Source organism: Ursus americanus, chromosome 14 (genome assembly GCF_024610735.1).
Source record: "Ursus americanus isolate L20-20 chromosome 14, mUrsAme1.1.p, whole genome shotgun sequence".
Lineage (NCBI taxonomy): Eukaryota > Metazoa > Chordata > Mammalia > Carnivora > Ursidae > Ursus > Ursus americanus.
The window spans coordinates 56,765,833-56,779,556 of NC_142140.1; the positions used below are offsets into that span (position 1 = coordinate 56,765,833).

The 13,724-nt window shown below is 57.8% G+C and overlaps 1 protein-coding gene across 3 annotated transcripts; it reads left to right on the plus strand.

The window, feature by feature from the left end:
- The first annotated feature begins 376 nt into the window (after positions 1-376).
- On the plus strand, positions 377-13,395 carry TICAM1 (TIR domain containing adaptor molecule 1). Of its 3 annotated transcripts, XM_045804326.2 has the most exons (4): positions 377-496; positions 5,217-5,509; positions 10,499-10,592; positions 10,861-13,395. In XM_045804326.2, exon 4 carries the CDS (start codon positions 10,998-11,000, stop codon positions 13,185-13,187), a length of 2,190 nt encoding a protein of 729 aa, XP_045660282.2. In that variant the 5' UTR covers positions 377-496; positions 5,217-5,509; positions 10,499-10,592; positions 10,861-10,997; the 3' UTR covers positions 13,188-13,395. The 3 variants fall into 3 exon arrangements, with proteins under 3 accessions (XP_045660282.2, XP_045660281.2, XP_045660283.2); XM_045804325.2 differs by lacking the exon at positions 10,499-10,592; XM_045804327.2 differs by lacking the exons at positions 5,217-5,509; positions 10,499-10,592 and having other exon boundaries at positions 384-496.
- The last annotated feature ends 329 nt before the right edge of the window (positions 13,396-13,724 follow it).

Genomic DNA, 13,724 nt, shown 5'->3' on the forward strand with positions numbered 1-13,724 from the left:
CCTCTTCCAGCCACCTGGGGATGCCCAAGCCCCTCCGGGGTGGCTAATTTCGGGTAGCCCTCCCCCAGTATTACCCTATCCCCCTGTTCTATTCCGTGGAAAGCATTATCACTAGTTGAGATGATCTAATTTTTAAATTGTAGTTACGCTCTCCCTAGACTGCGGGCGCCCTGAGGGTGAGGCTCTGTCCCTCCCGTGGGCCGAAGCGCCCGCGCAGGACGTGCCCAAAGTCTCCGAAGGCGGCAGCCCACGACTGGGGGGCGCAGGGTGTCGCTGCGGGGCGCCTCGGGGACTTTCCCTGTCCCGCGGGTAAAGTGTGACCTCACCTTCCTGCCTGGCTCCCCGCGGGACGCGGAAGGGGCGGGCGGAGGGGGGGGGCGGGAGTGGGTGGAGCCGCCCGCGCACCCTCCGCGCCTGGCCACCCGCGGGCACCGTCGCCAGGCCGCCCAGGCCGCCAGCCCCCCCCGCGCCGACCACCGATGGAGCGGGATCCCGGGTAGGTGGCGAGGGGACGAGCGCCGGCTGGGTTGGGCTGGGGAGGCTGCGGTTCCTCCCTCGGGTTCGCGACCAGCTGCACACCACCTCCTCCCTCCCCCGCCCCGCTCATGGTGCCGTCGCGCCCCTTGTTCGGTGCCCCCCTCAGCGCTCAGCTCCTCTCCCGGGTGGCCTTGGTCCTCCCCGACCCCCTGATTTCTCCTCATCCTCCTCCCCATATTGCTCCCCAGCACCCCAGATCTCTCCCCAACACCCCGAATTCCTTTCCGACACCTCGAAGTCCGCGCCACCCTCGCGGATTCCTTCCCACCTTCCTGGGTCCCCCCCTCAACATCCCAATTCTTTCCGAAGGCCACCGATTTCTCTCCAACTCCCCACACCCAGAATTCCTCTCCGACATCCCGATTTCTCCCTAACATCCGGTACCTCTCCCCAACCCCCCCCCCATTCTCCTCCGGTACAGCCCATTACACACACACACACACACACACACACACACACACACACGTTTCTGATTCTTCCCAGAGCTTGGAGCCTTCTGCGCCCCCCCGCCCCCCTTCTTCCTGCCCCGCCTGCGCCGCCCCTCCCCCCAGCCCCTTCCGAACCCTGAATCCACTTTTCCCAGGGGCTCTCGGGACCCCCCTCCTGCGGCCGGAGGCAGGAGCGTGCTTCCCTGGGCTCGGGCCCTCATCAGCGGAGATCTGAGAATCTCCAGGCCCCACACCTCCACCCCTTCCGGTGGGGTTTGGGGTTGGTTGCTACCCGCCTAGGAGCCACTGCCAGTCGGCCCAGTGCTGGCTGCCGTCACCACTCAGACCTGGGTAGCCCCAGGAGGTCCTCACGGGGGGGCCCCCCCCCATTTCTTCCCTTTCCCTGTGGCTGAAGTAGGAGGCCCCGCCGAGACGCCCAGGCAAGCTGGAGGCCCGGGGTGTAGGTTCCGGCCTCTGGGGGTGGGTAGGTGGGTGCAGGGGGCTCCCGCCTGGGCCTCTGTCTCCACCTCGAAATAGGGGCATGTCCTTCAGCAACTACTGACTAAGAACCTGCTGTCCGTGTGAGCACACAGCAGGGGCAAAGTCGTGCCCTCACAAGGTCGAGAAAATAAGCAAAAACCGTGAATGGTCAAGGCGAGGTGTGCCCGACGTGGAGAGCGGGTATCCTGCAGCTTCTCCGTTGGCCTGGCTTGAGGATTCCTCAGATCCGGGCGCGGAAAGGGGCCGTGCACAGTCCATACTCCGTGAATAAGGGTGAGGGCCCTGGAGCCCCGCTGCCTGGTTTAAATTCCTGCCCCCTTACTTTCCATCTGTGTGACCCAGGGCAGGGGGTGCTCCCTCTCTGTGCCTCCCTTCTGATGTGCACAAGGGCCGTCAAAACAGTCCTAACGTCAAAACAGTGTGCTTCATCGGGCGCCGCTGCCTAGTGGGTGCTCGGTAAACACGGAGTGACCGAAGGCGCTTTCCCGCTCCTGCAGACTTTTCAGGGACAGTCTGGCGACGTTTTGTCTTCCATGTCCTGTCACGTTTCTTAATCAGCCCAGAGGAGTGAAGGGCGCCTCGACTCCACGCCAGTCCCAGTGGGAGCACATTAGACTTTTTGTCTTGTTGGGGAGACGATTCAGCAGGAAACATTTATTGAGCGCTTACTGTGTGCCAGGTGCTGTTCTGTCCATTCACTGATTGATCCAGTCAGTCAGCATTTATTAAGCGCCTCCTGTGTGCCAGTCATTAGATGTAGCTGTGAACAAGACAAATGAAGCTCCCTGTTTTAGTGGTGCTGACTCAGGTGGGAAGTGATGCCTTCTCAACAAAGAAAGTTGGTGAATCTGTAGTGTCAGGTAAGGAGAAGTCGGAAGGAGAAAAATAAAGCAAGGAGTGTGGGGGAATGGGCTTCAGTTTTAGGCAGGGTGGCCAAGGTTGACCTTGATGAGGAAGTGACATTTGAGCTGCGAACTAAAGGAGGCAGGGGAGCCAGCCATGCAGCTATCTGGGGAACGGTGTCCTAGGCTGAGGGCACAGCCGATGCAAAGGCCCTGAGGCAGGATCAAGTATGGTGCATTTAAGGAGAGGTATGGTTGGATGGGAGGGTCAGGGAGGCGACAGGGGCCACAGGGAAGACCCATCAAATGATTTCTGCCTGAGACACCTCTGATTTCTCCCTCCTAATCACAAACCATCTCTTCCACATTTCCTGACTCAAGCATTTGGGACCAAAGCCCAGGTGCCCTCCTTGCCTCCTCCTGTGCCTCTCCCTTTCTCCAAATTATCCACAAATCCAACCATTCCCCACCTTCCTGGAGACCCCCACTGGGTCCAGCCCCCATCATTGCTTGCCTGAGCAGATGGTTACCACTCAGGCCCCAGACTCCTGCCCCGCCCCCAAGTCCGTTCTCCCTGAAGCAGCCACAGGAGGACGCCCCTGAGCCCCTGAATCAGGCCCCAACGTCCTCAGCCCACAGCCTTCCAGGCCTCCCACCTCCCCCCTGCCCCCAAGCCCCCCCCCCCCCGCACGACCTGCCCCCGTGCCCCTCTCCTCTTCGCTCACTCTGCTGCAACCACACGGGCGTCCTCATTGTTCCTCCAACACACCAGCCTCTGTCCTACCCCAGGACCTTTGCACGTGCTATTCCTGCTGCCTGAAACTCTCTTCCCCCAGATCTTCACCTGAATCACTCCCTTCCCTCTTTCAGATCTCAGCTCCCTCTCACTTCCTCCCAGAGGCCTCCCTCACTCCTCAGTAGCCTTTCTCCTGTTCCTCACTACTACACCCTGTTTCATTTTCTCCATGAACTTCTCATTCTCTGCAGTGCATCAGTCTCTCATCTATTATCGGTCTCCCCCAGCTGGCCTGTGAGCTCTGCGAGGGCAGGGTCTCTGTGCACCGTGGGCCGCAACGGCAGCTACAACAGGTCTTTGCACATAGTAGGTGCTCAGTGAAAACTTGCCCACGCACAGAGAGACATTGGCGACTGTGGGAGAGGAGAAGAGGAGGGAATGAGCATGAGTCCAGATGTGCTTAAAAGTGTTTTAAAAAGAAGAAGGAAAAAATAAGTTCTGCCAAGTTTTATTCATTCTTATGCTTTATTATGTTGTTACGCTGAGCTCCGGCTCCTGGGGAGCGCCCCTTTCAGGTTCTGAGGAAACTGATGTAAGCGGACACCACAAACGGGCGGTGGCGGAGCGAGGCCCCCCACCCTGTGGGTACTTTCATCCTACCAGGCGCCCATGCTGTGGGGTGTGCAGTGGACTCTGCCCTGGAGGCCGTGAGGGTGGGGCAGAATGAGAGCCGGGTTTGTGGCAGGCAGGGGTGGGAGCTGGGCAGGGCAGGGCGGGTGGATGGGGGACAGACTGGAGGCTGGTCCTGGGAGGCAGGCAAAGCTGGTGCAGCCCCTGAGTCAGGACTCAGGTCGGTAGGTGGGGAGGTGGGGAGATGGAGAACGTGTGTGGCTTCCGATATTTTCCAGGAATGCAGGCGGGGCGGTCCTGTCTTGCTGCTTCTGATCTTGGCTCAGAGCCTGAGCCTTCCCTGGGGGGGCCTCCAAGTCCGGAGGCTGCTGGAAGCAGGCAGCAGTCATGCATGTGAATGCCCACGGAGCACCCACGGAGTGCCAGGCCCCGCTCCAACGGCTGTAATGTGTGACCCCCTTCAATCCATGACGACGCCAGCAGATAGGGCTGCCCATTGCACACATTTCAGAGATGAGAACACTGAGGCACCCATGTGCACATGGCCTGCTCAAGGGCCTAGCCTGGGAGTGGTGGAGCTGAGATTGGAACCCCAAGGGCATTTTTTGCCTACCGACTGCTCTCTCTTGCCCTGGGAGGTGACTCACTTCAGGTGGGCCTCCCATGGGTGAGGCGGACGTTGGCCCTCGGACAAGGACAGCCGCTGCTCTGTTCTCGCTGGCTACATTGTTGCCGGGAGCAGAGTTGGAGAACTCTTTTTGAATTTTTTTCCTTTTATTATTTTTTTTAAAGACTTTATTTATTTATTTATTTGACAGAGCAAAAGAGAGCATGAGCAGGGGTTGGGGAGGGGCAGAGCGAGAGGGAGAAGCAGACGCCCTGCTGAGCACGGAGCCCAAAGCAGGGATCGATCCCAGAACCCCAGGGGCATGACCTGAGCCGAAGCCAGACTTCCAACCGACTGAGTCACCCAGGCGTCCTGAACTTTTTTCTTTTAATTTATTGACGTAAAACCTGAATTCAGAATAGGACACAAATACGAAGTCTTGAACTTGATGAATTTTCAGAGCGAACACAGCGTGGAACAGAACGTGCCGTCCAGCCCCGCCCTCCCCGTGCCCTCTCCCGGGTGCCCCTGTGCCTTTTATCTGTTAAACATTGGAGGGCACGGGGGGGGGGGGTGCCTGGGTGGCTCAGTCAGTGAAGCGTCTGCCTTCCTCTCAGGTCGTGATCCCAGGGTCCTGGGATCGAGCCCCGCATCGGCTCCCTGCTCAGTGGGGAGCCTGCTTCTCCCTCTCCCTCTGCTGCTCCCCCTGCTTGTGCTCTCCAGCGCTCTCTCTCAAATAAATAAATAAAATCTTTAAAAAATTGGAGGGCACATGTCAACACATCTGGGTTTTTCTCCTTTTAAGTTGTATATACAGTGGATCTGTGAGTCGTTGCTGTTGAGGGAGGATATCAGACCACGTTCCAAGCAGCGATCTTGCTAATTTCAAAAAGACTTGCGGGAGTCGATCTTGAACGTCGTTTCTATCCCGTTAGGCAGCTGACCCGGAGCTCACCTCACAGCTAGGAGGAGCCATACGCCGTCTCTGTGTCTTACTGCTCACCTGCACCTGCACTAGGGAGCAAGCCGCTACCCCGCAGCCTGCCTCCCGGGCCCCAGGGAGCCGCGCGGCGTCGGAGCCGTCACCCGAGGCTGCTTCCTCGGAGCTCCGTATTTCCTGCGTCAAAAACGCTGATGATCCCAGCCTTACAGGGTCGTGCTGCCAACGTCTAAACCCTTCTCTGTACACTTCCCGGCAGCTCTATGAACAAAAGGAAAAGTGAAACAGGTAAAAATCATTCTCTCAATATATCCTATGTGTGGTAATAGAGCCAACGTGTAACCGATATAAAACTTTACCAGTGAGGCATCTTACCTACCTGTGAGTGTGTGTGTGTGTGTACGCACGCGCACGTGCTAATTCTTCAAAATCTGGTGTCTGTTTTACCGGATCTCGATTCCCACGCTGTATTTTCAACAGTTTCTAAGGGAAATCTGGTCCTTCCAGGACAAGACTGTGTTCCACAGGGAGAGAATATTTGACGCTGCCTCGGCTTATCAATTTCAATTTTGATTATTTAAAAATGAACCCACTTTAAAATTCGGTTTCTCCTTAGTGCCAGTGGCTCCATTTTTAAGGCTCAGTAGCCACACGTCGCTGCCTTAAAATACAGACGGGGCGGCCTGCACACCAGGGGCGTGTGGTCTCACGACTCAGGAGGCCGGCGGTCTGAGATCAAGCTGGGGGCAGGTTTGGTTCCTTCCGAGGCGTCTCTCCTGGGCGTGCTGACCCCGAGTCCCCCCCCCCCGCCCCCGTGTCCTCACGGGTCATGACTCAGTGCGCGTCTGTGTCCTCCCCTCCACTTCTTGCAAGGACACTAGTCATACTGAATTAGGACCCACCCTAATGAAGTCATTTTAACTTCAGCACCCCTGTAAAACTCTATTCCCAAATGCAGTTACATTCTGAGGTCCCGGGGCTTAGGGCTCCAGCCCGTGAATTCTTCACGGAGACCCAGTTCAGCCAGGAATAGCCCATTATGCTTTGCAATGATTATATGGGCCAAAGAGAGAGGCATTGGGCTGTGTGGTTACATCCAGGGGTGCCCAGTAGCTGTCACTCGGCGGGCCATCTTAGTGGAGAAAAAAGTCACATGCCAGTTTCCCGTAAAGGGCCAGAAAGTGAATATTTTCAGCGCTGCAGGCGACGCGGGCACGGCTGCAGCCCCTCAGTGGGCGGTCAGTGGCCACGCGGTGGTGTGTGCCAAGAATATGAAAACAGCCAGTGACGTCTGTCCAGGGCAGTTATGCAGAGTGTCTGGAATGTCATTGGTCTCTGTTCTAGGTAGTTCTTTGCAGTTTTTTTTTTTTAAACTAATCTTTACACCCCACGTGGGGCTTGAACTCACGACCCAGAGATCAAGAGTCACACACACTCTACCGACGGAGCCATCCAGGCGCCCCATCCTCAAGCCAATCTTGATTTTAAAAGAGTCTGCAGGAGGACAGACAGTGAGCGGTGGGGGTACTTGGCAAAAGTGTTGCGGGCAGAGGGAACAGCCAGAATAAAGGTCCCGAGGCAGGACCGTGCCTGGCGAGTTTGAAGAACCGCAGGAAGACCAGTGGCCTAGAGTAGGTCCTCGGGGAAGGGTCTGCTAGGTTAAGTATTATATACACACGTATCCACTTTACCGCCCTATTGTGCATACACTATACAGACATACGCTATATAAATATCGTGCCCGCTGGACTGGCAGCTCTAAAAGCAAAGAGCTGTTTCTGTTTTCTTCTCTCTGTCCTGGTAGGTTCAGCGGTGCCCAAAACCTGGCAGATGCTGGGAAATTCCTCCTCGAATGAATGTTTTCCTTCCTCCTTCTCACACACTTCATTATGTATCATGCAACAAATATGTGTGGAGTTCTTACTCCATAGATTGCATATGGGCCCACCCTTTTTTTTTTTTAAAGATTTTATTTATTTATTTGACAGAGAGAGACAGCCAGCGAGAGAGGGAACACAAGCAGGGGGAGCGGGAGAGGAAGAAGCAGGCTCATAGCGGAAGAGCCTGATGTGGGGCTCGATCCCATAACGCCGGGATCACGCCCTGAGCCGAAGGCAGACGCTTAACCGCTGTGCCACCCAGGCGCCCCACACCCTTTTTTTTTTAAGCTCCCAAGGTCTCTCAAAAATATTTGAGGGGCACCCGGGGGGCACAGTCAATTGAGCCTCTGACTCTCGGTTCCAGCTCAGGTCGTGATCTCAGGGGCGTGAGACTGAGGCCCACGTGGGGCTGTGCGCTCAGCGCAGAGTCTGCTTGGGATTCTCTCTCCCTCTCTCCCCCGCTCAAGCGCTCTCTCTTTCTCTCTCTCAAATAAATATATAAATAAGTCTTTAAAAGAATATTTGAATTGCTTGTGAACTTGGCCAAACTTAGCAGTTTCCTGAAACTCTGCATTTCTGGCTTGTCTCGAAGTGTTAGCTGATGTGGCCCCGTGGAGTTGTTTTTCCTCATGGCCACACACATAAGTCACAGCCACCGCATTTAGTCAGGTCTAAGATGGTTCAAAATTTTTAGGTCCCACCTCTGTGTGAAAGCCCAAGTCCTCCCCACGGCCCACATAGCCCTGCTGGATCCCCTCCCTGCCCCCCTCCTCCCTCTCTCCCCCTCACTCACTCAGCCAAGTGGGCGACCTCACTGCTCCTCCATCACTCTGGGCTGGTCCTGCCCCAGGGCCTTTGCACATGCTGCTCCCTTTGCCGGGACTCTCTTCCCTCAGCTATCCCTCTGGGTCACGTTTGTATGTCCTGTTGAAATCTCTCTTGTCATCAAGGCCTTCTTGAACCATGTTGTTTAAAACTGTGAACACCCCCACCCCGATTCTCAGGGTTCGTGACCCTCCTTCCATCTTCATGTTTCTCCACAGCATTTATTCCCAGCTGATGTGCTGTGAATGTCACTCATCTGTCGGTTGTCTGTCCTCCACACAAGGAAGTCAGTTGCATGGGGGGGGGGGGTGTCTGTGCTTTTCACCCCCCCAAGTCCGCATGTCAGCATATCGGGCCACTTCTATTTCTGAAACAGCCAGACAGCCACTCGCCTCTCTACATCCTTCCCCCCAGCACCACCCCCTCTGCCCCTTCTTGGCCACTTCTCTTCTGCCCGGCTCCTGGTGGGAGCTCAGTCCTGTCCCCCTTGCACTTCTGCCCCCACTGCTGCCTCTCTCCATGCTCTTTCTGGCCTGTGTCTGACCTTCCTGGAATCTTTGACCTTGACCCTGGGGCCCCAGTGACCTGCATCTACTCAAAATGATTAAGAAAAAAAAATCCTGAATCATTTCTGCACTGAGGTCTGTGATTCACGGTCTGTGATCCATGAGTCAGCTTTTGAGGACCAGGATCCTCAATGTCAGCTCTGAGCAACACTTGGGGCTGCGTCACCCTCTGTCAGGGGAGGGGGAGTGAGCGCATCCCTGGCCGCACCTACCCGATGCCAGGAGCACCTTTCCCTGCGGTCGTGACAACCTTCGATGCCCCCAGACATTATCAATGGTGGGGGGCAGGGTGTTGGCGGTCTGAGGTGTTCTTGGTTGAGAAGCACTGCTCTAGGCTCTAGGGGTGTCGTCATGGGTGCTAGGGCGGGACCACACAGAAGCCCTAGCCCAGCTGAAGGGCATGTAAAGGGTTCTCAGTCTCCTGGAATGGATCTGAAGTCGTGGTCTGTTGTTATTGTGTTGTTTTTTTTCCCCTAAGTCTGAATATGATGTGATTTGAGCACCTGGGGACCTCCGTTATGGGATTTGGAACATTCTCCCTAGCACCCTGTGGCATGCCCTTGGGAAAGGTCTTTTTTCTTTTCTTTTCTTTTCTTTTCTTTCCTTTCCTTTCCTTTTCTTTTCTTTTCTTTTCTTTTCTTTTCTTTTCTTTTCTTTTCTTTTCAGATTTTATTTATTTATTTGAGAGACAGAGTGAGAGCAAGAGAGAGAGAGCACAGGAGCAGGGGCAGAGGGAGAGGGAGAAGCAGGCTCCCTGGCTGAGCAGGGAGCCCGATGCAGAACTCGATCCCAGGACCCTGAGATCATGACCTGAGCCGAAGACAGACACTTCACTGACACAGCCACCCAGATGCCCTGAAAGGCATTTTTTGTGCCTGTTTTTTCATCCACAGCATTGGGAGGATAGGAGTTCTGGCCTCATTCATTCATTCCACGAGCTTAGGTCCCCGCTCTGTGGTTCAGTGAGCCAGCAGCGTTGGGAGAACCTCAGCCCCATCCTCGGGTCCCCGGGGGTCAGAAGGCATGTGGAAAGTGTGAAAAGGGTGAAAAGTCTAACACACAAGAAAAGTTCACCCAGTGACACACTGGTGGGGAACAAGGTGATGTGGGAGAGACAGACTGGGAAGGACAGTGGGGTCGTTCAGGGCCCCCAAGCCAGCGCCATTGTGCTGAGAGCCGAATGATGAGACTAGCGTCCCTCAGGCAAACGTCTGAAGAAGGAGCGCTCCAAGCAGAGGGAACAGCGCTTGCGAGGAGCCCGAGGTCGGAACCAGCCTGGCAGTTTTTGAGACATGGAGAGTAAGGAATAGTCTCCAAATGGCTTGGCAGCACTGTCAGGCCTGGAGCTGGCCTCAGTGATGGTTAGCTCCTCATGCCAACATCACTACCGGCAGCAATTAGCCGTTGCTGTGTAAATTACCCCAGAATGTCGTGGTGTAAAAACCACAAATAGGTATCCTCTCACACAGTTCCTCGGTGTCAGGAATCTGGAGGAAGATGAGTTGGGTGGCTCTGGAAGCTTGGAGCTCTCACAAGGTCGCGGTCAAGCTGTTGGCCAGGGCTGCCTCATCTGAAGGCTCGGCCGGGGCCAGAGTTCCCCGGAGTCCAAGACGTTCCCTCATGTGGCTGACAGAGGGAGGCGTCAGTTCCTCACCACATGGGCCTCTCCAGAGGCTGCTCACAATGAGGCTTCCCCCCGACAGGGTGACAGAGAGTACTGAGAGCCAGGTCTTATAACCTGAAGTCACCAGTGACAGCCCCTCACTAATGCTGGAGTCCGTCAGGCACAGCGGTCGGCTCTGACTCACCGCTGGAAGCACCGCCCTGGGCTGTGAACACCAGGACGGAGGCCACTGGGGACCGTCTGGGAGCCCGGTTACCTCCCTAGCGAACACGTACTGAGTGCCTACCGACTTCTGGTCATCCGGCTCAGAACTTTCCGTATGTGAAGGCAGCACAGTTCCCTGAAATGATCCCATGAGTGAGCATATTCTTATTTCCAATAGGCAGTATAGTTTTGTGGTTGGGCACTCAGCCTCTGGAGCCAGATTTCACAGGTTCAAGTCCCAGCTCTGTCACCCACCGGCTGTGCGACTTGCGGTAAGTGACTTCCCTTCTCTGGCACACTTTTCTCATTTGCAAAGGGGGAAATAGTAGTGTGCACCTGTTGGGTGACACCGGGCAAGTGCTGACTGCTCTCATCTTGCAGAGGAGGAAATGGAGGTGGCGGGAGGTGACGCATCTTTCCCAAGGTCACCCTGATAGGTCGTGGTGGCATTGGAAGGCAGGCAGGTGGGGGAGAGGGGTCTGGGCCACTTCCCAGAACTGCCCCTTTTCTGGAGGTGACCGTGTCTCTCTTGCTTCCCAGGTCTACTGCAGTGTCCCCCATGGGACTCGGTATGGTGAGCACGTAGGGGACTCCGAGCATGCAGGAAGCCAGGTGCTGTGGAACATGCCTCCACCACCCCGTGCTTCTGCTGCCCGAGGCCGCACCCACCGACGCCCATGGCCTGCGCGGACCTGTCGCTCTCCAGCGCCTTTGACATTCTAGGTGCCGCAGGGGAGGGCAAGCTCTTGCACCTTAAGCACAAGCTGAAGACCCTGCGCCCGGGCTGCCGGGGGGCGGACCTCCTGCACGCCATGGTGCTCCTGAAGCTGGGCCAGGAGACCGAGGCCAGGATCTCCCTGGAAGCACTGAAGGCGGACGCTGTGGCCCGGCTCGTGGCGCGCCAGTGGGCCGGCATGGACAGCGCCGAGGTCCCAGAGGAGCCCCCAGACTTGTCCTGGGCAGTTGCCCGGGTATACCACCTGCTCGCCGAGGAGAAGCTGTGCCCAGCCACTATGCGGGACATGGCCTACCAGGCCGCCCTCCATACGTTCAGCTCCAGGGATGACCACCGGCTCGCCGAGCTCCAGGGAGAGGCCCAGGACCGGTGTGGGTGGGGCATCATCGGGGACCCAGAGAGCTTCCAGCCCCTTCACTCTGATCTGGGCTGCCTGCCACCATCCTCAGTGTCACCCTCAGGCACCCGCAGCCTTCCACAGCCCATAGAGCACCTTTCAGGCTGGAGCAGAGGGCGTTCCCTGAGATCCACTGGCAGCCCCGCCTCCCTGGCCAGCAATCTGGAAATCAGCCAGTCGCCCACCATGCCCTTTCTCAGCCATCACCGCAGCTGCCATGGGCCCAGCAAGCTGTGTGACGAGCCCCAGGCCAGTCTGGTGCCCGAGCCTGCCCCCCCGGGCTGCCAGGAGCCTCAGGAGGTGAGCTGGCCACCGTCAGTTGAGACTGTCAGCCCCCCATCAGCAGAGACTGCCAACCCCCCACAAGGGGAGACTGTCAGCCCCTCATCAGGAGAGACAGCCAGCCCCCCATCGGGGGAGACTGCCAGCCCCCCACTGGAGGAGACTGCTAGCCCCTCGCCTGGGGAGACTACCAGCTCCCGGATGCCACCAAACAGCGCAGCCCCTAGGCTTACTGAGCTGGTCCCAGATGCAAGCTCTGCTGGCCAGCCTGACCCCCCCAGAGCTCTGGAAATCAGCACCCACTACCCGGTGGAGTGCACCGATGCGTTGGCAGCCCCCAAATCTCTCTCCTTGCCCTCCAGAAACACTTGGCCTGACAAGGGCCAGAGCCCACTCCCACTTCCTGTAGAAGATACCGCTTCCCAGGTGGCCAGCGCCAGCCCACCTCCACCCTCACCCCCGAGGACGTCCCCTCCCCGCCCTTCTCCAGCCACCCTTCCTTCCACTGGCCTGGCCTCCTCCAGCCTGTGCCCCCCTTCTCCCGAGCTGGAGTCCGAGCAGAAATTCTATAACTTTGTGATCCTGCACGTTGCCGCGGATGAACACATTGCCCTGAGGGTCCGGGAGAGGCTCGAGGCCCTGGGGGTCCCTGATGGGGCCACCTTCTGTGAAGATTTCCAGGTGCCCGGGCGGGGCGAGCTGCACTGCCTGCAAGACGCCATCGACCACTCGGCCTTCACCATCCTGCTGCTCACCCCCAACTTCGACTGCCGCCTGGGCCTGCATCAGGCCAGCCAGTCGCTGATGAACAGCCTCACGCGGCCTGGGCGGCAAGACTGCGTGATCCCCTTCCTGCCCCTGGAGAGCTCCCAGGCCCCGCTCAGTCCCCACACGACCAGCCTGCTCACCGGCCTGGTGTGGCTGGACGAGCGCTCCCAGATCTTCGCCAGGAGGGTGGCCAACACCTTCAAGGCGCAGAGGCTACGAGCCCGCAAGGCCAACTGGAAGAAGGAACAGGACGTCCGGGCCCTGCAAGAGCAGCGCCGGCACCTGGAGGGCGAGCGGCAGCAGGTGGCAGCGCTGAACGCCGCCTACTCGGCTTACTTCCAGAGCTGCTTGTCCTGGCAGGCGCAGATGGAGACCCTCCGGATGGCCTTCGACAGCCACATGCCGTTTGGGACTCAGATGCCCCCCGGGAGCCCCTCCCCGCCCTTTCCCTCCTGGCCGGGCCACCAGCCACCCCCTGCGCCTCCGTGGCTGGCCGGCTCGCCCGCGCCCACCTACCCGCCGCACCCCGCCTTCCCGCAGGCGGCCCCGGCGCCCCCTCAGAGCCCCGGGCTGCAGCCCCTCATCATCCACCACGCCCAGATGGTGCAGCTTGGCCTCAACAACCACATGTGGAACCAGAGAGGGGCCCAGGCGCCCGAGGACAAGACGCAAGGAGCAGAGTGACCAGGCGGCTGGGCCGGAGGACCCGGACCTCGGGGACGCCCCGCACCGTTTGCGGGGCTGCAGAGGATCGTGACGTCTTCTGCCCCTCTCTGGAAACCGTGCAGAATGGGCCCCGAAGAGCTTCCGGCGCGCTGGGTGACCAGGATTGGCTGTGGCATTTACAAATTCTCACCTGGGTGGTGGTGGTCGGGGGGGGGGGAGCGGGCTGGGGGACGTGGGTACTGTGTTTTAACTATAATAAATATTTATTGAACTTTTCTACCGGTGCCGTTCTCCTCCGGGAGACTTCTACTCTTCCCCAAAAGGGAACCGGAAGGGAGGAGCTCGCGTCTCCTTGTGTGAAGCATGGACCGGAAGTTGTGCACAGGTTCTCTCATTTCATTGGCCAGAGCATGGTCACGTGGCCCTCGGCTGCACGGGACTTTGGGAAATGTAGTCTTCTGCTGAGCAATGCGCTTTGCTAAAAGTTTTGGTTCCAACCAGAGAACACGGAGAGAAAAGACACGGGCGGACATTTAACACTTACTGCTGTAGTCC